The sequence below is a fragment of the Haliotis cracherodii genome, unplaced genomic scaffold, assembly GCF_022045235.1.
Source record: "Haliotis cracherodii isolate W230 unplaced genomic scaffold, xgHalCrac1.p SCAF_8, whole genome shotgun sequence".
NCBI classification, from domain to species: domain Eukaryota; kingdom Metazoa; phylum Mollusca; class Gastropoda; order Lepetellida; family Haliotidae; genus Haliotis; species Haliotis cracherodii.
Window position 1 is genome coordinate 5252542 of NW_027266341.1, and position 24937 is coordinate 5277478.

General features: G+C 44.6%; 2 protein-coding genes across 3 annotated transcripts; one reads left to right on the forward strand and one right to left on the reverse strand.

Annotated features, from left to right (window-relative positions):
* Nucleotides 1-484: 484 nt before the first annotated feature.
* LOC139450317 (uncharacterized) lies at nucleotides 485-20417 on the reverse strand. The gene is made up of 2 exons (XM_071231997.1): nucleotides 20347-20417; nucleotides 485-1520 (listed from the first exon to the last, which is right to left on the reverse strand). The coding sequence occupies exons 1-2, from the start codon at nucleotides 20415-20417 to the stop codon at nucleotides 485-487; spliced, it is 1107 nt and encodes a 368-aa protein (XP_071088098.1).
* Nucleotides 11761-24267, forward strand: LOC139449922 (protein sprouty homolog 2-like). Of its 2 annotated transcripts, none has more exons than XM_071231533.1 (2): nucleotides 11761-11996; nucleotides 21358-24267. In XM_071231533.1, exon 2 carries the CDS (start codon nucleotides 21403-21405, stop codon nucleotides 22222-22224), a length of 822 nt encoding a protein of 273 aa, XP_071087634.1. In that variant the 5' UTR covers nucleotides 11761-11996; nucleotides 21358-21402; the 3' UTR covers nucleotides 22225-24267. The 2 variants fall into 2 exon arrangements, with proteins under 2 accessions (XP_071087634.1, XP_071087633.1); XM_071231532.1 differs by lacking the exon at nucleotides 11761-11996 and adding an exon at nucleotides 20778-20935.
* Nucleotides 24268-24937: the final 670 nt, after the last annotated feature.

A 24937-nucleotide genomic window follows, 5' to 3' on the forward strand; every position in this document is an offset into this window, starting at 1 on the left:
GTACCCTGCCCTACGAGGGTGTTCGGTACAATAAAGATTCTTGATTCTTGATTCTTAGTGTTATACGTGTTTAGGTTTTCATAATCATTCCAATGTACAAGAGACCCGTGTCCATGAATTAAACGCCTTATCAAACTGACAATCCTGGTTTTGGGACGTTTTAGGGATTGGCTGTTTCACTGTTTAATGTGGACAAAGCTCAACCCTCGTCCCCCGTCCAACATCCACATCCTCATCTGTTGGTGAGTCATGACACCGCTGTGTCCAACGCTGGGAAGATCGTGGACATCCAGGAACGCGGATCAAGAGGGTTTGGGTTGGGTTCGGATTGCAGGGGGGGCACCCATTTTTAAAAAAGAAAGAAGTATTCTTAACACGTAACGTATAAAAAACAAGTAAGTAAACCATTTTGTAACATATGTTCAACACAAACGACCACTAATTTGTATTCATCTACCATTTTGTTGAGCAGTGTATATGAAATTCAGAACGGTGTGGTGAGAGCGGTGTGGTGAGAGCGGTGTGGTGAGAGCAGTGTGGTGAGAGCAGTGTGGTGAGAGCAGTGTGGTGAGAGCGGTGTGGTGAGAGCGGTGTGGTGAGAGCGGTGTGGTGAGACAGATGTGAGCAGTGTGGTGAGAGCGGTGTGGTGAGAGCAGTGTGGTGAGAGCAGTGTGGTGAGAGCGGTGTGGTGAGAGCAGTGTGGTGAGAGCAGTGTGGTGAGACAGATGTGAGCAGTGTGGTGAGAGCGGTGTGGTGAGAGCGGTGTGGTGAGAGCAGTGTGGTGAGAGCAGTGTGGTGAGAGCGGTGTGGTGAGAGCGGTGTGGTGAGAGCGGTGTGGTGACAGCGGTGTGGTGAGAGCGGTGTGGTGAGAGCAGTGTGGTGAGAGCAGTGTGGTGAGAGCAGTGTGGTGAGAGCGGTGTGGTGAGACAGATGTGAGCAGTGTGGTGAGAGCAGTGTGGTGAGACAGATGTGAGCAGTGTGGTGAGAGCAGTGTGGTGAGAGCAGTGTGGTGAGAGCGGTATGGTGAGAGCAGTGTGTTGAGAGCAGTGTGTTGAGAGTGGTGTGGTGAGAGCAGTGTGGTGAGAGCGGTGTGTTGAGAGCAGTGTGGTGAGAGCGGTGTGGTAAGAGCAGTGTGGTGAGAGCAGTGTGGTGAGAGCGGTGTGGTGAGAGCGGTGTGGTGAGAGCAGTGTGGTGAGAGCAGTGTGGTGAGAGCAGTGTGGTGAGAGCGGTGTGGTGAGAGCGGTGTGGCCAGAGCAGCGTGGTGAGAGCGGTGTGGTGAGAGCGGTGTGGCCAGAGCAGCGTGGTGAGAGCGGTGTGGTGAGAGCGGTGTGGTGAGAGCGGTGTGGCCAGAGCTATGTGGCCAGAGCAGTGTGGTGAGAGCAGTGTGGTGAGAGCAGTGTGGTGAGAGCGGTGTGGTGAGAGCGGTGTGGCCAGAGCTATGTGGCCAGAGCAGTGTGGTGAGAGCGGTGTGGTGAGAGCAGTGTGGTGAGAGCGGTGTGGTGAGAGCGGTGTGGCCAGAGCTATGTGGCCAGAGCAGTGTGGTGAGAGCGGTGTGGTGAGAGCAGTGTGGTGAGACCAGTGTGGTCAGAGCTATGTGGTGAGACCAGTGTGGTCAGAGCTATGTGGTGAGACTGGTGTGGTCAGAGTTATGTGGTGAGACCGGTGTGGTCAGAGCTGTGTGGTGAGACCTGTGTGGTCAGAGCTGTGTGGTGAGACCAGTGTGGTCAGAGCTATGTGGTGAGACCGGTGTGGTCAGAGCTATGTGGTGAGACCGGTGTGGTCAGAGCTATGTGGTGAGACCGGTGTGGTCAGAGCTATGTGGTGAGACCGGTGTGGTCAGAGCTGTGTGGTGAGACCGGTGTGGTCAGAGCTATGTGGTAAGACCGGTGTGGTCAGAGCTGTGTGGTGAGACCGGTGTGGTCAGAGCTATGTGGTAAGACTGGTGTGGTCAGAGCTATGTGGTGAGACCGGTGTGGTCAGAGCTGTGTTGTGAGACTGGTGTGGTCAGAGCTGTGTTGTGAGACTGGTGTGGTCAGAGCTGTGTGGTGAGACCGGTGTGGTCAGAGCTATGTGGTGAGACCGGTGTGGTCAGAGCTATGTGGTGAAACCGGTGTGGTCAGAGCTATGTGGTGAGACCGGTGTGGTCAGAGCTATGTGGTGAGACCGGTGTGGTCAGAGCTATGTGGTGAGACCGGTGTGGTCAGAGCTGTGTGGTGAGACCGGTGTGGTCAGAGCTATGTGGTGAGACTGGTGTTGTCAGGGTAGCTGGCTTTGTTGATTACGTCCTCGCACCCGATGGAGCTGGCTGCGCACGGTATCAATCACTGGTATGTCATGTAACGTCACGGCAACAATCCAGCTATTTATGACAGCGGCCTGAAAAAAGTCGACTCTGGACAAGACAAACCAGTGATTACCATCAGCAACAAACACGTACCACGACCCGCAGTCAAACAAAGTCTGCGAGCCGGACCACCCGATCCACAAAGTCGCCTTGCACAACAAGCAAACATGTAGTTTGCTGGGGACCTCTAACCGGGTGTCCCTCCCCACGAGGCCTTTTAAGTTTTGGTCATCCCACCTTATTCTACACTAAAGTATAAGTCACACGACCAACTCTGAACTATTCCAAATTCTCGAAGCAATCTAAAGTACGCAAAGTACGTTTTGCAAACCCAGACACGATACAATATATCAAACGTGACAGTTTTTTTCAGAATAGTTAATCATGACGTTGAATTTAATTATTTATGATAGCAAAGGGCACAGCGTTTCCTGTGAAATCCATAGCTGTTCCTTTTACCCCCAGATTGTCAAGTTTCAAGTGACCCCGTACAATGCCTCTCAGTCACGGCTCAGCGACGCCTCGTCCATGTCGACATGCGTACGCCATGAATAAATGTCAGTCACTACTGACACGCACCTGTTTTACGACATTGTCTGCCGCCAGGTGGCGAGCTGTTCATGAATGACCGCTACTTCATGAATGAACATAATTCGTCGACGTCAGTTTCCCATGCTGCCGCTGAGGAAAGCGGTAGAGACAGGCCCCAGCTCGGTATGTTGCGGAAAGCGTCTATTTCCTCTTGTCCTACTGAAATATCGGGCAAGTGTATCACCCGGACGTTACACGTCCAGTTGGTTTCATTCATGTCGCTCGTGCCTCCTGTTCAGGGTTGAAGGACTGTATTGACATGCGTGGTGGGGTTCAGTCTTCTCCAGCATTATAGAGTTGTGGTGGGGAAATAGATGCAAGTACTAGTGGTATTGATACAGCGTTGCAGCAGCAGCAGCAGTAGTAGTAGTAGTTGTTGTTGTAGTAGCAGCAGCAGCAGCAGTAGTAGTAGTAGTAGTTGTTGTAGTAGCAGCAGCAGTAGTAGTAGTAGTAGTAGTAGTAGTAGCAGTAGTAGTAGTAGTTGTTGTAGTAGTAGCAGCAGCAGTAGTAGTAGTAGTAGTGGTAGTAGTAGTAGTAGTTGGTAGTGGTTGTACTTGGCAGCAGTAGTAGTGGACTTAATACCAGAATTTGTAATATTAATAGTTGTAATAAGTAGTCATAGTAGCGGCAACAGCAGTAGTAATTGTAGAAGTAGTTCTTGCAAAGTGTCATATAGGCTGATGTGCTGAGGAGAGGATGAGTATAGGCTGATAGAACTGACAACGGGATGAGTATAGGCTGATAGAACTGACAACGGGATGAGTATAGGCTGATAGAACTGACAACGGGATGAGTATAGGCTGATAGAACTGACAACGGGATGAGTATAGGCTGCTAGAGCTGAAAACGGGATGAGTATAGGCTGCTAGAGCTGACAACGGGATGAGTATAGGCTGATAGAGGTGAAAACGGGATGAGTATAGGCTGCTAGAGCTGACAACGGGATGAGTATAGGCTGATAGAGGTGAAAACGGGATGAGTATAGGCTGCTAGAGCTGAAAACGGGATGAGTATAGGCTGATAGAGGTGACAACGGGACGAGTATAGGCTGATAGAGGTGAAAACGGGATGAGTATAGGCTGATGGAATAGGGGTGGTTGTTTGATTAAATACATGCTTTGGTGTCTGCAAAGAACTCGCACATCAGTACCAAGTAAAAGCGAGGATGTGGCCCAGCAGGAAGTGGACACACACGGCCCTGGCGTCTAGAGGATGTCTCCTCGCCTCTATGTAACCCACACCACAGCACCCTGACATCTTCATGTCCTGATCCTTGTCCTATACTATTCACATCGCCCATTCTGTCGTCAAATGTCACCTAACTGCATTGTTCACATGAAACATTATTCTAATTTCCGTTCGATTCCTCAAGTCAAAACTGATGTGAATTCGCCGCCACGTTGAGTGTTCTGAGTATAAATAACGAGCTTTGAATAATCAAGCTGTCTGTCAGGAGTCAATTGATTTTGGTGTTGCAGAGCCTTTTAAACACGCAACTGGCCCTTCTGTAACCATCCCCTCAATTTTGAATTTTCCACACACAAATATATATATATATATATATATAGTTGAGAAAAGTCGGTAACCTACATAGTGACATCACGAGCACTCTAACTTGTATTTCCGTGTGTCAATCACTCAATACGGCAACTGGGTGACCCTTGTTCGCTAAATAAGACAACCCTTGAGTGGCTAAATTCAGTGCTGAGATTTTGACACACCCTCTCAAAGAGGAAACGATAGAAATAGTGGCCCCGTTTAATTGCTGAGAAAGAGGAAAGACAGTCAGGGGAAGAAACGTGCGTGCATTACACTGCAGAAGCACAGTAAAACAGTAAAACATGTAAGGTAACATTAACGTTCATTTGGGTGTTGCTAGCTGTATCACCGGACACCAGACATGTGCACACACTTTTAGGATCACGCGAGGTACCACTTACAACTAAGTGTGTGTGACTTCACACCTCTTTCTTACTAAATCTATTTCAGTAGTATCAGCTTGGAGTGTTGGGAGCCGGAAATGATGACTATATCAGAGGTACAATTAGGTATCAGCAAATGTCGGTTCCTATAGGTTAGACTCAGAGATGAATGACTTCTGTATGAATGAACGAATAAATGAAAGAAAGAATGAATGAATGAACTCCGGTCAATTATAATCGCAGCTGACGGCACACGCGACTTTAGCCTCGTGTCCGTGTAAATCAAAATGGCCGTTCATGGAAATATGCTTTTCGTGAATGGGAAGCCAAGGGACACTCGGCCTTGATGCCTGCCGCGCCTCATAATGAACCAATGAATGAAGCATGGAGCGTGAGAAAACATGGACTACGGAAGACGAAAACGAAGAATGAGCAAATGCCAGTCTCTCCCCCCCCCCCCCCCCCCCCTCTTGCCCCCCCTCTTGCCCCCCCTCTTGCCCGATGAATGGGAGTTTATCTCGCGCCGTTCACTCTCGCTTTCCCGCGCAAACAAGAATTGCGCTTCGAGACCTCACCATGCGGACAAGGCGACTGGGCCCATCGTGTTGGCAATACAAGATACTGATTCTTGCTATAAATATGTTCCGTTTCGATTATTACGTAATCACAGGGCTCTGTCAAATCCGTGTCAGGCGTCGGGTCCGGTTTAAACATTACTGAAGAACACGCTTACGTGTGAAGTTACTCAACACCCACGAGCGTGTGTAGCTAGCGCGTGATAACTTCCTATAGTGTATTCTTTCTGAATGTGTCATTCCCACAAAGGCATTCTTGAAATCTGGGACATTTTAAGGAAACTGGTAAAAATCAGGAAACTGAATCAGAGCTATAAAGAGCACTATTAATATCCGGGTGACGTAATACACCCATTATCACATGACTTGGGGAACATTAGTCCTGCACCAGGACTGGGGAATATATTTATTTTATGAAAAAAACAACAATCTAGAAACGCATACAAGAGCAAGTCTGGCCAGCTCTACCTAGCTCTATTCCATCAGCATATGAAATTAAAAAAAAATATTGTTAGAGTCAAGAACGATATTGTGTAGTATAAGATTTCAAAGACTAAATGTTAGTCTAGGGAAACATGGCCGTCTAAACATAACCTACAACTTAATATAAGCCTTTTAGCTGTTTAAGAATGACCCTACTGTTGTGTAACTATATGATCTACTACCCACGTCGTATGTTTAATAATTATGATAATTATACCATTATCTTGCAATTAGACAATGATGTACATTGCACATATCGTTAAACAGTTGTATAATCATACTGTATGATTCCAATCCACCCTAAACATTCTAGACCCGGGTTCGAGTCCCACGTCTGTACAATCTGCAGAGCCAATACTTGCTGTCCCCCGACGCGATATGGTTTGCGTGATGCGAAAAGCAGGGAAATTCACATTCTTCACTCAGCCCTTATCGCCCTTTGAGGCAAGGATGGAGAAACAGGGATACCTATTCTAACCATGCTCTTATACAGATCGGGGCGGATGATAGCCATGTGGTTTAAGCGTTTGCTCGTCATGCCGAAGGCCTATGTTCGATTCCCCATAATGTATATGAAACTCATTTCAGGTGACATATATGGAATATTTCTAAGAGCGGCGTAATACAATACTCACTCCCTCAAACAGTGAGTGAGTGAGTTGGGTTTAACGCCGCTTTTAACAGTATTCCAGTTATATCACGGCGTGTCAGCTTTGTGGGAGGAAAGCCCGAAGTGATGCAGGTCTCAGACGTTCACCACTTCGGTGAAACCCACGAGCATTGGTATGGTGCTGACAAGCCTAGAAACATAATCGGGGCGAACCTGGATTCGAACTCACAATCATAGGTTTCTGGCGTGCCCAAGGGAGGCAACTCTGCACAGCGAATCGCGGCGCCTTAGACGACTGGGCCCCCCGTGCCCCCCACCCCCTCAAACAGAAGCTCACATGCTTTCATACTAATTCCAAAATACAGTTATCTTAATATAAATATTTTCAGTTTTAGGTGATGTGAGAATGAGAAGCACGAGAATCATTGATAATGCGTTGGTGTTAACAGTAAGGCGAAGCCTCACCCCCGGGCAAGGCTATATGTTGTAAATGAGAAGTCGCGGTGGTGTGACGCATGAGCGGCTATTTGTAGTAACATATCATCGTTAATATGACCTTCAATAGTAATAATACAATCCCTGAATAGCGACTTCTAACTAATATAGCAAAATGATACCGAAATGAAGAATTGCAATCCTATCCTGTTAAAATAGAGCCCTTATTGATACAAGCAAACTCCATGCGTTGTGTTAACCCTAAAACTCTCCCACACCCATGATACGAGTTGTTAATTCTTTCATCAAGTCTTTGATTGGCATTTAGAGTTTGGAAGAACATGAAAACGTTACTTTTTACCTCTCCATAATACACAGAACTGATTATAATTTGGCAAGTGAGTATTTAAATATAATAACATATCTGATTATCCCTAGCAAAGGTCGAGTAGTATATTACAGTTACTACTAGAACAGGACAACAGTACTTTAATGTCGATTATAACACTTTAAATCCAAGTGTTGCTATTATTACTGTTTAATTGTACCGCTCTTCCGCTATTTCCTCTTCCACTACTACTATCATTTGTACTACTACCACCTCGACTACCACGTCTCCCACATCAACTACTACCTGCTCTTGAAGATCCGGCGTAGAATAGGTCTTTAGCAACCCATGCTTGCCGTAAAAGGTGACTTTGCTTGTAAGAGGCGATTAACGGGATCGGGTGGTCAGGCTCGCTGACTTGGTTGATGCATGTTATCGTATCCCAATTGTGTAGATCTGTGCTCATGATGTTAATCACTGGATTGTCTGGCCCAGACTCGATTATTTACAGACCGCCGTCATATAGCTGGGATATTGCTGAGTGCGGCATTAAACAACAAACAAATAAACAAACAAACAAACAAACAAACAAACAAACTACCTCCTCTAGTACCACCGTTACTCCTACTACTACAAATTCGAACTAAATACATGACTGTATATATGTGAGTGAGTGAGTGAGTTTACGTCACATCGGCAATATGTATATATGTATACGAATCTTACTTAATGAGTTGGCCCTAGGTGGCTTGTCCTAAGAGTGACTAAATTGATCGGGTGACTGGGTTGGTTGAGTGTCATCGCACTTTTGGTCATTATTAGACTAACATTTAGTCTCTGAAATCTTATATTACACAATATCCTTCTTGACTCTAACAAAATAAAAAAATCCCTATGCTGATTAGAACTAGCTTGAGCTGGCTAGACTTGCTTTTGTATGCATTTCTAGATTATTATTTTTTCATAAAATAAATATTTTCCACGGTCATGGTGCAGGACTAGGTCATTATTTAACCACAGGAGTGTGTAAAACTCGATTAGTTACAGGCCACTGGAATGTTGCTGACTGTGGCTTTAGAAACACCCAAAACAGCCCCAGATCTATGATTCCGTGGTGTGTTAGGAGTCTTCAAAATAACAATTTGTTATTTTTCATGCTAAGATTAAAAGCGAAACCTCTTCAGTTCAGAATATTATAGACATTGAATGCATGATATGTCTACCGAGATACCCGGTTCGAGACAAACGAAGTAAACCATTTATAGAAGTGAAATCGTATCAAACGACATGATTGTGGAGTTCGAGTTAAGTTATACTGTAATTAGATCCAGTTGGTCGAGTTCGAGTTCAGTTATACTGTAAATAGATCCAGTTAGTCGAGTTCGAGTTCAGTTATATTGTAAATAGATCCAGTTGGTAGAGTTCGAGTTAAGTTATACTGTAAATAGATCACGGTGGTCGAGTTCGAGTTAAGTCATACTGTAAGTAGATTCAGTTGGTCGAGTTCGAGTTAAGTTATACGGTAAATAGATCCAGTTGGGTCGAGTTCGAGTTAAGTTATACTGTAAATAGATTCAGTTGGTCCAGTTCGAGTTAAGTTATACTGTAAATAGATCACGGTGGTCGAGTTCGAGTTAAATTATACTGTGAATAGATCCAGTTGCACAAGTTCGAGTTAAACTTAGTTTACTGTATTTGTTTGGTGTTTAACGCCGCACTCAGCATTATTCCAGCTATATGACGGCGGTCTGTAAATAATCGAATCTGGACCAGATAATCCAGTGATTGACATCATGAGCATCGATATATGCAATTGGGATACGATGACCTGGATCAACCAAGTCATCTGACCATCCAATCCCGTTAGTCGACTTTTACGACAAGTATCGTCGCCTGGGTCCTGAAGACCAAATTTAACCCGGATCTTCAGGGGTACATAGTCTACTGTAAATGTATCCAGATGGTGGAGTCCGAGTTAAAGCGGTTGCTAACTCACGACACTGTAGAATATCGTTGACTCAGCTGGTGCGTGAAATACGCATTCTGTGAATCGGATGTCATGGTGCGCATTTAGACATATTCAGGGATTCAGGGACATGTGCCCTAAATAAACCTACTCACAGATCCGCGGGGGCGGGAATCGTCACGTGCTTTACACTTTGCCCCTCCTAATCTCCCCTGACTGTCCCCAGCGTGATGTGATCATGGAATCCCGTGGGGTGGGGGAGGAAGAGCCACTGGGGGTAGATGGCGCCTGTAACGTGGGGTTGTCGGAGATAAAGCAGGCCTAGAGCCAGGAACAATCGGTTAGCGATGACAGGTGGCTAGAACGTCGTACATATCGCGGGGAGTGATTGACGGGTGGTACTGACAGTGGTTTACAAGCTTATCTTACGACACATTTTGATCAGGGAGTTCTCAACGCAGCTCGACACTAATAGATGTAAACTGTCTTTTTAAACAGTAGAGTTAAGTAGATCTTGATGCATAACATTTTAACACGTCTGCACAACAGGTCTTCGGCGCTGATGGTGGAATGGAGGGTCAAGGTGCAGGGTAGAGGCAGGGTCGGGGTCATGGGTCAGGTGGGTGGTGGATAGAGGCAGGGTCGGGGGTAGGGGTCAGGTGGGTGGTGGATAGGGGCAGGGTCGGGGGTAGGGGTCAGGTTGGTGGAGGATAGAGGCAGAGTAGGGGGTAGGGGTCAGGTGGGTAGTGGATAGAGGCAGGGTCGGGGTAGGGGTCAGGTGGGTGGTGGATAGAGGCAGAGTCGGCGGTAGGGGTCAGGTGGGTATTGGATAGAGGTAGGGTCGGGGGTAGGGGTCAGGTGGGTGGTGGATAGAGGCAGGGTCGTGGGTAGGGGTCAGGTGGGTGGTGGATAGAGGTTGGGTCGGGGGTAGGGGTCAGGTGGGTGGTGGATAGAGGTAGGGTCTGGGGTAGGGGTCAGGTGGGTGGTGGATAGAGGCAGTGTCGTGGGCAGGGTCGGGGGTAGGGTCAGGTGGGTGGAGGATAGAGTTAGGGTTGGGGGTAGGGGTCAGGTGGGTGGTGGATAGAGGCAGGGTAGAGGCAGGGTCGTGGGTAGGGGTCAGGTGGGTGGTGGATAGAGGCAGGGTCGGGGGTAGGGGTCAGGTGGGTGGAAGATAGAGGCAGGGTCGTGGGTAGGGGTCAGGTGGGTAGTGGATAGAGGCAGGGTCGGGGGTAGGGGTCAGGTGGGTGGTGGATAGATGCAGGGTTGGGGGGTAGGGGTCAGGTGGGTGGAGGATAGAGCCAGGGTCGGGGGTAGGGGTCAGGTGGGTGGTGGATAGAGGTTGGGTCGGGGGTAGGGGTCAGGTGGGTGGTGGATAGAGGTTGGGTCGGGGGTAGGGGTCAGGTGGGTGGTGGATAGAGGCAGAGTCGTGGGCAGGGTCGGGGGTAGGGTCAGGTGGGTGGAGGATAGAGTTAGGGTCGGGGGTAGGGGTCAGGTGGGTGGTGGATAGAGGTAGGGTCGGGGGTAGGGGTCAGGTGGGTGGTGGATAGAGGTAGGGTCGGGGGTAGGGGTCAGGTGGGTGGAGAATAGAGGTAGGGTAGGGGTCAGGTGGTAGGAGGATAGAGGCAGGATCGGGGGTAGGGGTCAGGTGGGTGGTGGATAGAGGCAGGGTAGAGGCAGGGTCGGGGGCAGGGGTCAGGTGGGTGGAGGATAGAGGCAGGGTCGGGGGTAGGGGTCAGGTGGGTGGTGGATAGAGACAGTGTCGTGGGCAGGGTCGGGGGTAGAGGTCAGGTGGGTGGAGAATAGAGGTAGGGTAGAGGCAGGGTCGGGGGCAGGGGTCAGGTGGGTGGTGGATAGAGACAGTGTCGTGGGCAGGGTCGGGGGTAGGGGTCAGGTGGGTGGAAGATAGAGGTAGTTGGTGGGTAGGGGTCAGGTGGGTGGTGGATAGAGGCAGGGTCGGGGGTAGGGCACGCACAACACCACACACACCACACGCACGCGCACGCACGCGCACACTGATTACTTTCAGAAAAGACAGAAAGTCCAGACACAAGACAAATTATCACTCCGTTTTTCTCATTCAAACATCAAGTTTATTTAAAAGCAGTTTAGTTACGAATCTCTGACCAAGCATGAATAGCAGTGGATTTTTCGATTGAACAGTTACACTGTTTTACATGTAAACGTGCGCTATCCTCCGAGAAATCAGGCACAACTCGAGAAAGGCGGGTTATCAAATTTAACATCTGTTGAGGGAACATTTCAAACGTATGTCTCATTATTTCTTTCACATTACGATGTCCGTCACTATAAACTAAACATTGCATATACATTTGCCGATGGTATCTTGTACTTTCTAGCGTGTGCAATCGAAATTGCTTGTATTGTATTTAGCGATACACACGAACACACACATATGAATTAAAGTTACATGTCTTGAGACGACCCCTATCTATGAGAATGTGGAGGTGGATCAGACTGCGCCCCCTGACGACCGACTTGAGAACTACGCCAGTCCTATCAAGTGCGTGGTTTGAGGCAAGACCTCGCGGAGTGTGTGCTACCTTGTGATATAACGTTATTTGTAGAAGACCGTTGTGGATTAAAGCCTTGTGTTATCCGTCTTAGTGAAGCCTCGACATTGTCTGTTGAGGAGGGTTCAATATTTGCGCTTTTGGATTAGAGAAAATTCTGAGGCGGATGTGCTGTAACCATACTGAGGGTTTTTGTGCGTGCGATACCACGGTAAGGTTTACATGTCTTTCCCTCCTTCCTTCCCCCTCTTCCCTTCTTCCTTTCTTTCTCTCCGACCAGAGAATGCACCACTGCGAGCTCACAACGGGCTTGTAAACATCACCAGACGACTGATGAAACGAACCTTCTCATGACTTAAGATGAAAACCGATTGGCGGTAGTAGTATTCAAGCCTCTCCTATCGATTTGACGGAAGCTTAGAATATCGATCAATGCTAGATGTAAATACGAAGCTTTAACATTGGTTTCCATACCAATTGTTTTAAAAAAAACAACCTTCCATTCAACTCGAGATGTTTCTCCGGTTGAAAGCGAGATCGCATGCCAATATCTTTAATTATAATACTATAAGAAAATGGCACATTGCGCAAGGTTATGCCTAATATCAATTAAATCTATCTAACATTACACGCCAGGCAAGCACAATTACAGCTAAATATTGGAACTGTTCTCGAATGTAATTGACACCACAGTTGTATGTGATCCACGATAAAACATAACATCTACAATCCTGGTCGTATTGGCAGTTAGAGGAGATTGTACCGCCATGGAATTGAGTGAACTCGTCCAATGGCGCCATTTCTTCTTGTAGCACAATCGAGGATACACCTACCGCTACCCACGTAGATGTTGTGGTGTGTGTAGACGCGTGTGTGGATTTGTTGTGTGTGTGTAGACGTGCGTGTAGATGGTGTGTGTTTGGACGTTGTGGTGTGTCTGACGTAGGTGTGGATATGGTGTGTGTGTGTGTGTGTGTGTGTGTAGACGTTGTGGTGTGTCTGACGTAGGTGTGGATATGGTGTGTGTGTAGACGTTGTGGTTTGCCTGAGGGAAGTGTGGATATGGTGTGTGTGTGTAGACGTGGTGTGTCTGACGTAGTTGTAGATATGGTGTGTGTACACGTTGTAGTGTGTCTGACGAATGTGTAGATATGGTGGGTGTGTAGACGTTGTGGTGTGTCTGACGTATGAGTGAGTATGGTTTTACGCCGCTTTTAGCAATATTCCAGCAATATCACGGCGGGGCACACCACAAATGGGCTTCAAACATTGTACCCATGTCGGGAATCGAACCCGGGTCTTCGGCGTGACGAGCGAACGCTTTTACCACTAGGCTACCCGACTGTCTGACGTATGTGTAGATATGGTGTGTGTAGACGTTGTGGTGTGTCTGACATATGTGTGGATATGGTGTGTGTAGACGTTGTGGTGTGTCTGACGTAGGTTAGGATATGGTGTGTGTAGATGCTGTGGTGTGTCTGACGTATGTGTGGATATGGTGTGTGTGTGTGTGTGTGTGTAGACATTGTGGTTTGTCTGACGTATGTGTGGATACGGTCTGTGTGTAGACGTTGTGGTGTGTCTGACGTATGTGTGGATATGGTGTGTGTGTAGACGTTGTGGTTTGTCTGACGTATGTGTGGATATGGTGTGTGTGTAGACGTTGTGGTGTGTCTGACGTATGTGTGGATATGGTGTGTGTAGACGTGCGTGTAGATGGTGTGTGTTTGGACGTTGTGGTGTGTCTGACCTATGTGTGGATATGGTGTGTGTGTAGACGTTGTGGTGTGTCTGACGTAGGTGAGGATATGGTGTGTGTGTAGACGTTATGGTGTGTCTGACGTAGGTGAGGATATGGTGTGTGTGTAGACGTTGTGGTGTGTCTGACGTAGGTGAGGATATGGTGTGTGTGTAGACGTTGTGGTGTGTCTGACGTAGGTGAGGATATGGTGTGTGTGTAGACGCTGTGGTGTGTCTGACGTAGGTGAGGATATGGTGTGTGTGTAGACGTTGTGGTGTGTCTGACGTAGGTGAGGATATGGTGTGTGTGTAGACGTTATGGTGTGTCTGACGTAGGTGAGGATATGGTGTGTGTGTGTGTGTGTAGACGTTGTGGTGTGTCCGACGTAGGTGAGGATATGGTGTGTGTGTAGACGTTGTGGTGTGTCTGACGTATGTGTGGATATGGTGTGTGTAGACGTAATGGTGTGTCTGACGTAGGTGAGGATATGGTGTGTGTGTAGACGTTGTGGTGTGTCTGACGTATGTGTGGATATGGTGTGTGTAGACGTTATGGTGTGTCTGACGTAGGTGAGGATATGGTGTGTGTGTAGACGTTGTGGTGTGTCTGACGTATGTGTGGATATGGTGTGTGTGTGAGTGTGTAGACGTTGTGGTGTGTCTGACGTATGTGTGGAAACGGTCTGTGTGTAGACGTTGTGGTGTGTCTGACGTATGTGTGGATATGATGTGTGTGGACGTTGTAGTGTGTAGAGAGAGAGAGAGAGAGAGAGAGAGAGAGAGAGAGAGAGAGAGAGAGAGAGAGAGAGAGAGAGGAAATCCTAGTCGCGCGTGTACTACTCTCTAACAACGTAACATATTTCATCTTTATTCTGTCACAACAATTTTCCTGGGTACTATCCCTTGATTTTACAAATAGAGGACATCTTCTCGTACTGAGGAATGTGCTGCCACCTCTGTTGACAGGATGGTGGTTCTGTTGGGGGTTCAGTGGAATTTAGGGTCTTGGGTTTGGATACGAACTATTATATTTTATTATGCTATTTGCATTTCCTTTACAGGCAGTGCATGACAGATATTTCTGATCAAATGTATCTTGTCATGAAACACACGGAGGCTTAATTTTAACAGTAAACATATTAGGAATTTGGAAATCGTTTGGTTCATTAAGTCAACACTGGGAATGCTTTCGATCGATGATTCTTGTGAAAACGGAATTTTAATGAAATAAATATTAAATAAATGAATTAATTACAAAACTAATGATTGAACTAATGTTTTTTTTTTAATTTTCTCAAACAAATGTTAATTGTATTACAAAATGTCGTTTGAAGGCTGCAAAGTCAGTATGTATGGTGCTGGCGATCGTGCGGTTTTGGCTTGTCTAGTCCATTTTAACCACAAATCCGCACAAACCTTATTGTCGGTGGGCGCTCTACCGACGAGCCACCGCGCCACATTTGTGTTTGCACGACAGCTGCCTAACGCTAGAAGGCAATGCTTGCGGGAAAGGGGTGGGGGGAGGAGGATTTCAATCTGCTTTAAAAATTAACCTCTTTACAAGTAACCCGCTCTCTCGATAAAAGTGTTTCTTAGACCGAGCACGATACTTTTTGTACCAGACGTTTCGCTTTCCATTCACAGTCTGATAAAGATTTTTAAGATCTGTTTCCTCCCTGCTAGGCATATGTTGTGCTAAGTTATCGCATGATTGGATCATTTTTACTGAAAAAAAGAAATCTGTAATGATGTTTAACTTCCTGATCAAAGTCTGAGGACAATCTGTCGACTTCCAGCGTTTTTTGTATTCGTCATTGTTTATTTGAAATCAGCCTGTCTTTGTTAAAAAAAAAGGATTGAATGAATTTCCTGCTATTGTCTACCAGTTGGAATTCAATATTCCGGCATGGGTTAGAGGGTATGACTATTAAACTTTTACTATTTAAACTTTCAAGTATTTTCTTACTATTCGTCAGCTACATGTCCTGTAAGGCAGATTATATCCAACCACGGGTGGTAGGGTAGCTATGTGGGTAGGTGTTTCTCCTCATGCTGAGACCCGGGTTCGACTCCAAGTATTGGTATGTACAGTATATGAAGTTGTTTCTTGAATTCCTACGTTGTAGTATTGCTGGGATATAGGTATTTTGTGTCAGTTTATGAACCGTATTTGTGTGTGGGTCATTCACACCTGCACACACCCTGCAATGTCCCCATAGTAATGTCTTACATCTTTTCATATAGGGACATACAATGTTTATTTAGGTTTTTCATATCAGTTTAATTGTTGTAAATTACTATTCATTAAAGAGAGATTCTAATCACATGTTTGTGTAATAAGTAACACAAATATATTTGCTTATTAACGGGACGCGAGTCAGACCTGTAATCAAGGCAGTATTTAGATAGGCTTTACATGTTTAGTGAATTATGTTGGTGACTTAAACTGTCCGTTCAAGGCCGTTATCCAATAGGGTTTAGTTAATCCGGTCTTCGTTACCATGGGCACCAGAATGCTGGAGATAATGGGTGGGGAAAATAGTTTGCTGAAATTGTCAGGTTCGTTTGTTGGTGAACCCGTATATCTTGGCGATATTTTGTAAAAACATATAGCGTGTAACAGTTCATTAGGTCCACGTGTCCAAATAGTAAGAAGACAAATACCACTCACGTGACATCACGGGGTATTAACAGTAAGGTACACAAGGCCAGACAAACTGATCACCTGTACCTCATAATCACCCCTCCTTACACAGAAAAGACACATACAAAGAATCTAAAAAAGAATTAACTTGTGTGAGGAAGGCACACATTATCATATTAATATATTATTACCTCCCTTGGATCTTTCCTGGCACTGTCCTAACTTGTTGGGGAAAAGACCAGTTCAACTCCTGGGCCCACTTGCACAAAACGATCTTAGCGCTAAGACTATTGTAAGCCTATGTTAAAGTATGGGAGTTAAGATCATCTTAGCGCTAAGATCCCTTTGTGCAAGTGGGCCCAGGTGTCTCCTCCTGCATGTGGTGATAGTGGTTGTTTAGGCAATATGTGTCAGCTGTATCACGCCGACCTGTAAAATGATCGAGTCTGGATCAGCCAATCCAGTGGTTGAAAATAAAAAATGAATAGAGTAGTTGGGTGGGTGGGTAGGTAAGTAGGTAGGTTGGTGGATTGGTGCGTGCGTGCGTGCGTGCGTGCGTGCGTGCGTTATTAGATTATTTTCATATTGTATGGTATCGCAATTCTTTCTATAGGCATGACCTTCCATAATTTAAATATCACTGACCGTATGTTACAGTTCAAATAGTTTTCGAAAATTAGTACGAATATTTGCGATATTCCATATTGAACAGGCACAGAATCGATTTGGTATAAGTATGTATTAATACAAACGATTTGAATAATTAAAATACGTACAAATAAAAAGTTGGAATTCCTGATCAAACTGAAGATATAACTGTGAGCGTTTCGCCGATTAATTGACGTGTTTCCTGACGCGGAGGCATCCCTCGGAGGGAGGATCTGGTACAAGAGTTCTTGGGCTTGACGTTTGCCATCTCCAGTTGGCACTGGACTGTACGCCGCCCAAACACGTGGGCGCACGGCCTTCCCCATTAACACACGGGAAGAGATTACATCCAGGGGTAGTTTAAGAAACGGCACAAATGTATCAGCGTAACAGACTGTAAATTGAGTGCTTATCGCCGAGTCAGAGGCGATCACACCTGCCCACCGCCATAAGATGGCAAATCTAGCAGAATATTAAACATTTTCAACTTTAGCAGACAACACTTTATCTGATATCGAACTCAATGGGGAAACAGAACTCGGGAATCCAGTTAATATATACGTTAAGGTTGTATTGGTTCTGCGTATATCAAGAATGTTGTACGTGTTTGAAAGATAGATTTGCAAAATGTTGCGGCGTGGCACTTGATGCGTGGAATACTTCAACGTGTCTATATGATTCGAATATCTGCTAAATATCCCAGGATGTATATTAATAGTGCTATATATCCCAGGATGTATATCAATAGCTGCTATATATCCCAGGATGTATATCAATAGCTCCTATATATCCCGGGTTGTATATCATACGTACGTGGTACATATTCCTGGCTGTATTTCATTAAAAGCTGACATATGAACCAGATCGGTTTGTGCGTCAACAGTGATTGCCATATATCCAGGTCGTATTTCACCAGGTGCTATATGTCCAGTAGTATATCATCAGTGGGTGCTATGTATCCAGAAGTATATTATCAGTAGGTGGTATATATTCAGAAGTATATCATCAGTAGGTGCTATATATCCAGTAGTACATCACCCGTATGTGCTATATATTCATGTATATCATCAGTAGGTGCTATATATCCAGGTAGTATATCATCAGTAGATGCTATATATCCAGGTCGTATATCATCAGTAGGTGCTATATATCCAGGTCGTATATCATCAGTAGGTGCTATATATCCAGGTAATACATCATCAGTGGGTGTTATATATTCATGTATATAGTCAGTAGGTGCTATATATCCAGTTATATATCATCAGTAGGTGCGATATATCCAGGTAGTATATCACCAGCAGGTGCTATATATCCAGGTAGTATATCATCAGTAGGTGCTATATATCAGGTAGTATATCATGAGTAGGTGCTATATATCCACTAGTATATCATCAGTAGGTGCTATATATCTGGTAATATATCATCAGTAGGTGCTATATATCCAGTAGTACATCATGAGTAGGTACTATATATCCACTAGTATATAATCAGTAGGTGCTATATATCCAGGTAGTATATCATCAGTAGGTGCTATATATCCATGGGATAGTATGTGTTTTCAGTATGCATGACGCCCCAGCAATGAAGATTTTTCGCTCCTTGAGGAAGGCTTATTTAAAACACCTACATATTTTTATTAGAAATATTACATGCTTAAAATCAACAGTGGTTACATTTGCATACATTTATATATTCAATATTCATTTATATAAATATATGTCGTTGCTCTCTGTCATATCAGAAATTTACTTTGTGGTCAGTGTATGCTTATAACCCCCGGCGCCAGTATCAACATCCACAAATAATATTCGGTACAATATGACCTGAAGGTGTCCTTGTTTTCTGAAGTACATGCATAAAACACTGTCTTTATATTACAATGGTAAGCAAGGGAGGAGTCGTGAAATATTGTGAAATGCAGGAATTGTTTTTTAATTATATATATACTACAGAAAATAAGTTGACGAAACCCGATCCTTATATATTTCTGCAGTTAACCTGTCATGCCATGACAGATAACCTACAGTAACATGAAGAATCGGGTGATCAGCAACAATTACATCATCAATCACGTGCTGACCACGTGCACCAAAAACAAAGATATAAAACATTGAAATTCACGTCTCATTCGCATCCATCATCAAACATAGTTGTCGTTGGGTGAATATTGTTTAACGCCGCAGTCAATAATATTGTGGTTCAGTCATGGCGGCTAGCAAATAATCGAGTGGTTTTTTGGGGTTTTTTTTGGCACTCGGTTATATGACGGTAGTCTGTAAGTAATCCAGTCTGGACCAGACAATCCAGTGATTAATATGAGCATCGATCCACACAATTGTGATACGGTGACATGCATCAACCAAGTCAGCGAGCCTGACCACGCGATCCCGTTTGTCGCCAATTCCGACAAGCATAGTCACTTCTAACTACAAGTATTGGTTGCTAAAGACCTATTTTACCCCGGATCTTAATTGAGTGTAGACCAGTCACATTTGTGGTTGATATAGTGAATGACACACAATCACAGCGACTGACAATGCGATCCAAGTTTGTCGCCTCTTACGACCCTAACCCAGGGCCCCGTTCCACAAAGCGATCTTAGCAGTATGATGATCGTAACTCTATGACAAAGTATGGCAGTTACGATCACCTAAGTACATACTAAGATAGCTTTGTGGATCGGGGCCCAGGTCCGCAAGATGTAAACAGGTGATCTTAATGATGATGTTGATAATGATCAGAACACATGTCCCAAGTAAAGGTACATCGATTAAAGCGTGTGTATTATACATTTATTTGCCACTTAGTATAAGTGTATATTTTAAGGCGTGGAAATGAATAGGCTTAACTATTATAAAATGTGTTGAAAAACGGTTGGTTTGATTAAAATGAAAAGTTGAAACATAAAACTTTATTAATGATGATTCAAGAACACGTTTAAAAAAAATAGCTGTGATATATTCAAATGTGTCGTAATAGGGCTCTGTATCACACCACTTCATTTCTTAGAACCATTGTTTGCTTTGATTGAGATTACTCTAAACGACGTAGAACACTCAAAGTTGGGGCAGCTCGCGGAACTACGAGCCATTTTCACCCTGAGATCGTGTCGAACTTTCCGGATATCATAAATTTGTGAAATATGCCTGACGTACTTTGGTAATCGACACATATAATCCGCTTTCCGATTTGAAGGAGAAATACGGTCAGAGACAGTGATTCACTGTCGACCGGCGACCGAGTACGCTGAAGTAGACACGTTCATTCCTCGAGTGATGCAATTCCGCGGTAGATGTAACAACCAGATCACGCATTCTCAACACGCCGAACGGGCTTATTGACTGGATATCTGTCCCTAATCCCACAAAGTCGGACGTAAAGTGTGCGCCTCGTACCGCATCCATATCCAAACTACAGAGGGAAGACACCGAACTACTCGCTCCTTGCTAACCTCCCCACATATTACCTTTCATACACCAGGGCCCATCGTTACTAGCCGCTGACCCAGTCCCGAAGCTGGTTTGTTTACCGGCAAGTTGCAAACGTTCTGCCAGCTAACGTTGGAGTTGTAATCTGTCCCTCACGATCTGCATACGCCATTGCTAAAAACCACATGTAGGTTTGTCTGTTTATGGCGGGAGACCCGAGTCGTTCATTGAATATCCTTCGCCCTTCATTGATTACTTTGGGTTTGTTTGCACGAGCTCACGTGACACCCCCGGATTGCCTTATATGGCTTAAGATAAACAAAACATCTGCACGTCTGTTCCAATGTACCGTTGCATATATTTGTGGCGGGTTTTTTTTTACGAGATTACAAATAACACTGGTTTAGAAGCATTCTGAATGAAGATTGAGCGTCGGCGGAACTGTTGTTTTATGTTGGCAGGGAGCCAATCTATGTTTATTACTTCCATCCTGCGCCCCCCTGCTTGTGAATGGTTCAGCCCGGCCGGAAGTTTCGAGGGAGGTCATTTGCGTTTGCGGTTCGCATTACCGCGAGTAGTGCCATATACGGATGGTTTATGCTAACTATTCCTAGGATTTAGCCCGTTCAAGTCATGTTTCATGAAATTCATGTGGATTATTAACACCTGGGATGAAAACAGGATACCATGGTATGTAATTATTCATTTCGTTCGATCTGATTTCGCCGAGAACTGCGCACACTGCGCCGTACTGAAAGCCGCGAGCTCGCCTCGGTGTCAAAACTCAACCAGGCACTCTACACCGTAAGGTGGCCGAGATGGGATTGACGGAGAATAAAATGTACATATTTAATATATCAGGTACTGTCGTGATTGTTTTATTATAGATTGAGGTGAAATAACAGTATGTGTGTTGATCGCGTCGATGTTCAACAGTACAGCGTTCGGCTGACCATCCATGTGCCAATCAAACCTGTCTGTCGCTCGCCCTCAATTGTGGGTGCCGACTCCACGGGCTGAGGCAGGGGCTGAATAACTGTTTTTATATGCCACGGCCCTTAACCGTTTCATCCAGCGACTCGTGTTTATTTCTTCCTTTTTATCTGTTGCAGACGGTCCACTGAGAAATGCACAGTTATGGCTGAGCAATCCCGAATATGCCCGCGGACAGGCAGTCCAATAGTGGGATGTTGAGAAGTTTGCCTCCTCCCGATCTACCGTCACAACAGGCTGTAGTTTCCCTCGGACAAGTTCGCCCCGGGCCCCGGGCACAGAATGAGTATGTGGACAGTCTGCGGCCTCACACCCTACCGGCATTAAAACATGCGCCGATTACCACTGGGGGAGGGAGCATTCACTCCCACCCCCAGCCCCCCTCCCAAAGGGGGCCAAGTACCCAGCCGGTGCGTATCACCAGCATTCGACCACCGCTGAACAGTAACGTGATTTCGTCACAACCAAGTTCTGTGTCCCCTCCCTTGAAGAAGGAACCTATAGAAACTGATGGCGACAATCACACAGAATCAATTATTTGTAACAAATGTGGAAAGTGCAGATGTGGGGCTTGCACCGAACCACGGGACTTACCATCTCGTTGGCTGTGTGGCGACAAGTGTGAAATCAGTTTGGAGAAAGGGGTGGATTTTTGTACTTGTTTTTGCTGCGTGAAAACAGTATTCTACCACTGCGGCTCGCAGGACGAGGAGACAGGTCGGGCATGTTATGAGGATCCGTGTGCGTGTTGTGGGGACGCACCTCACTGCATAAAGCGATGGACATGTATGACGGTGATGTCCCTGTGCTTGCCCTGTTTGTGGTGCTACTGGCCGGCTAGAGGTTGCATGAGGGGATGTACAATGTGTTATAATAAATGTCGCAAAAAAGGATGCCAGTGTTCGCGGAAAGTCGACAGAAAAGCCGCCTCGAAACACTCCCAGACACGACGCCTGCTCGTCGAGTCTGACAGCTCCAGTGCCTAATGTTGGGCACACACCTCCCGGGATCTTGGACCAGGGCTATTCAACCGGGAGGGGAAAACTCTTTTTTCTGGTGATAATGCGGGTTATGTAATTAATCTTAACAGAAAGTTTATACAAGTTTGTTGTGAAATACGGATGTATGTTTACGCTTGTGCACGGAGATAAGTCGATATTTTCCCAATGAGGATTTTGTTCACGGAGGAGTACAAGTGTATAGGAGTTGATATTTTCTAGTGCAAGGCGAACCGGTTTGGATTCTCAACAGTATTTTCCTCGTATGCCCACACCCTACGTAATTTGGATTATTCTGATCGTACAAGGATCAAAAAGTTGTGTTTTTGTGGAGGAGGCACGCGAAGACGAAGGCCTTTTGGAAACGACCCTCTCTCACCCTCGAGGAACGGGTGCTTTGTGATAATCGGTGTGTGTACAATGACCCTTTACCCCAGGGTCCCAACTTTGTTATAGGACCACAACACGGGATGATGATGATGATGATGATAACACCGTTTTGTGAATTCAGTCGGTTTGTGAATATTTGTACCAACGGAGCAAAGGTAGACATATCTCCGTGTGTGTCTCATCTAGATGTATGTACTACAAATCTAGGAGAAATTTTCATTTAAAAAACAATCAATTTCTTTTTCGAAATCGTCTCCTGGCGATGGAATTTCTGTGTTCAAATAGACCGTGTCCTCACTGGGTCCTAGTGCTGTTATTCATCAGGTGTTGATCCTAGCTCATGCCCCTCACTGCCATCGTAGTATTTTAAATTCTCATGCCATAGTTGTGCGTTCATTTTGGAACAAAATTTCTCATTTTAAAACCATTTTAGTACAAAATCAAATTATAGAATCGTATACCACATTCATACGTTTACCAAGTTTGTGATCTGTTTAGGCCTAATAACGCCCAATTTTAGCCCAATTTTATTTCGTCAAATATGTACATATACCAGTATATATACTCCTTAAGTGAGGTATTCACTGTTATCTTGTTATCTCCAAATTTCGAAACTGTTATGGTTATGAACAAGACTGTTACCTGTCAACCTTGCCATAGTGTTAGCCTATGGCTGTTTGATTAATGAAAAGTCTATATCTGTTGGAATCTAGGTCTTTTTATCATATGTATAAACTGTTTTGATATCCTCAATGCCTATATTGTTGACAGATATATTTATTGTGGTTTGTTAACTTACCCCACTGAAAGTTGTAGCATCATATGAAAGCGGAAGAACGTCTCAGTCTTAGAACAAAGCAATATTAATGACCTTGGGTCAGCCCTTTATACATGAATATTCATGAAGCTTTTAGAAGACAGCGTGTCATGGTAAATGTAACTTATTTTCAAATAGTTATTCAGTTAAGAAATCCATTAAAGCATAAAATCTTCATTTGAATTTGACTATGGTATTATCCAAATCTTTAATTTTCATTGTTTAAAATTATACCAAAAGAAAATGTATGAAGCTTGTTTTTTATAATCTATTTCAATTTAAATATGAAATATAACCTGTCGATATCTTTCAATACATCAATATTATTTAACAGGTATATCGCCTTGCGTGTGAACACAGTCAATTATGATGTAATGAGGGTTCAAACCGCCACATCTGGTTCTACAACTCTTGGGTTATGAGTCATGGGGAAGATTAACTTTCTGATATGTGGTGTTTGTGTCAATGTTCTCAAAATATTTTGTATGAATTAGGCTATATTTATTTGTGAAGAGAAGTAACACTAAATATATGATATATGAGCGAAGAGGCACAGTGGATTACATAGAAGATGGTTTCTGGGGACAGATTCTAGTTCCTGTTCCAAGAGGCTGGTTGTACCAGGTACTGTGGTATCTATGTAGGTAGGATTGTTACCAGGGTACGTACCATGCATTGTACACCAACATGTTGTACAAATTGAGCGAGATGTGTATATATATACATATTATATATATACTATAGCGGACGTATAGAGTGTTGGATGTAACTGAAGGTTCGCAGTTGTATATAAAGTCTTGTTGCCGTTTTAATTGGATTGTTTTGTTTGTCTGCAGTGGATACTGTTACCAAGTGTGATATTTATACTTGTTATTGGCTGGAGATTTGTGACATGTGGCCCTGATGCTGGATACACAATGGGATAGATTCAGGTAAAATGCTCAACAATTATCAGTAGTTCAAAGAGCATTAGTTCAGGTAAACTGTAGAACCGCAGTTGTTTATTTTAAAGAGCATTAATGGGAGGTGCTAAAAGAGTGCGCATGTTTATTGCGGTTGAAATGACTTCAAGGTCTTGTTTATTACAAAATCAGGACATTGCTAGCATTGACACATTAAACAAAGAATTAGATCAAGCTGGTGATTATAACACGCTTGTGTTTATTGCAGCCATTATGTAATAACCTTCAATAGCGGAAGTTGACCTCAAATTGTAGAACTGATTTAATGCTAAGTGTTATATGAAACGTCTAGGATGCAGGTTGTAGGGCATATCTAATGTGTTTAGTGATCCAGACGAATTGATATAAGCTGTCATCCATAGCCAGTGTTTAATATGACGACCACTGGTTAGGTGCACAGGCAGTTTCATCAGTATGATGGCTTTAATTCATTTGCTTTCCACTGACATTTTCGAAAGTGGAATTATTAAATATTAAAATACTTAATATCAAATTATTCCACTGAATTAAAATATCTGTGCAGCCACTAGTG

Excerpts from the sequence above, each read along its gene's own strand:
- LOC139450317 (XM_071231997.1), bottom strand. The coding sequence starts at position 20,417 with ATGGCGTATGCAGATCGTGAGGGACAGATTACAACTCCAACGTTAGCT. Across the intron at positions 1,521-20,346 it reads AGAACGTTTGCAACTTGCCG|CTCTGGCCACACCGCTCTCA; the intron begins GTAAACAAACCA and ends CTGGCCACATAG.
- LOC139449922 (XM_071231533.1), top strand. The coding sequence starts at position 21,403 with ATGCCCGCGGACAGGCAGTCCAATAGTGGGATGTTGAGAAGTTTGCCT.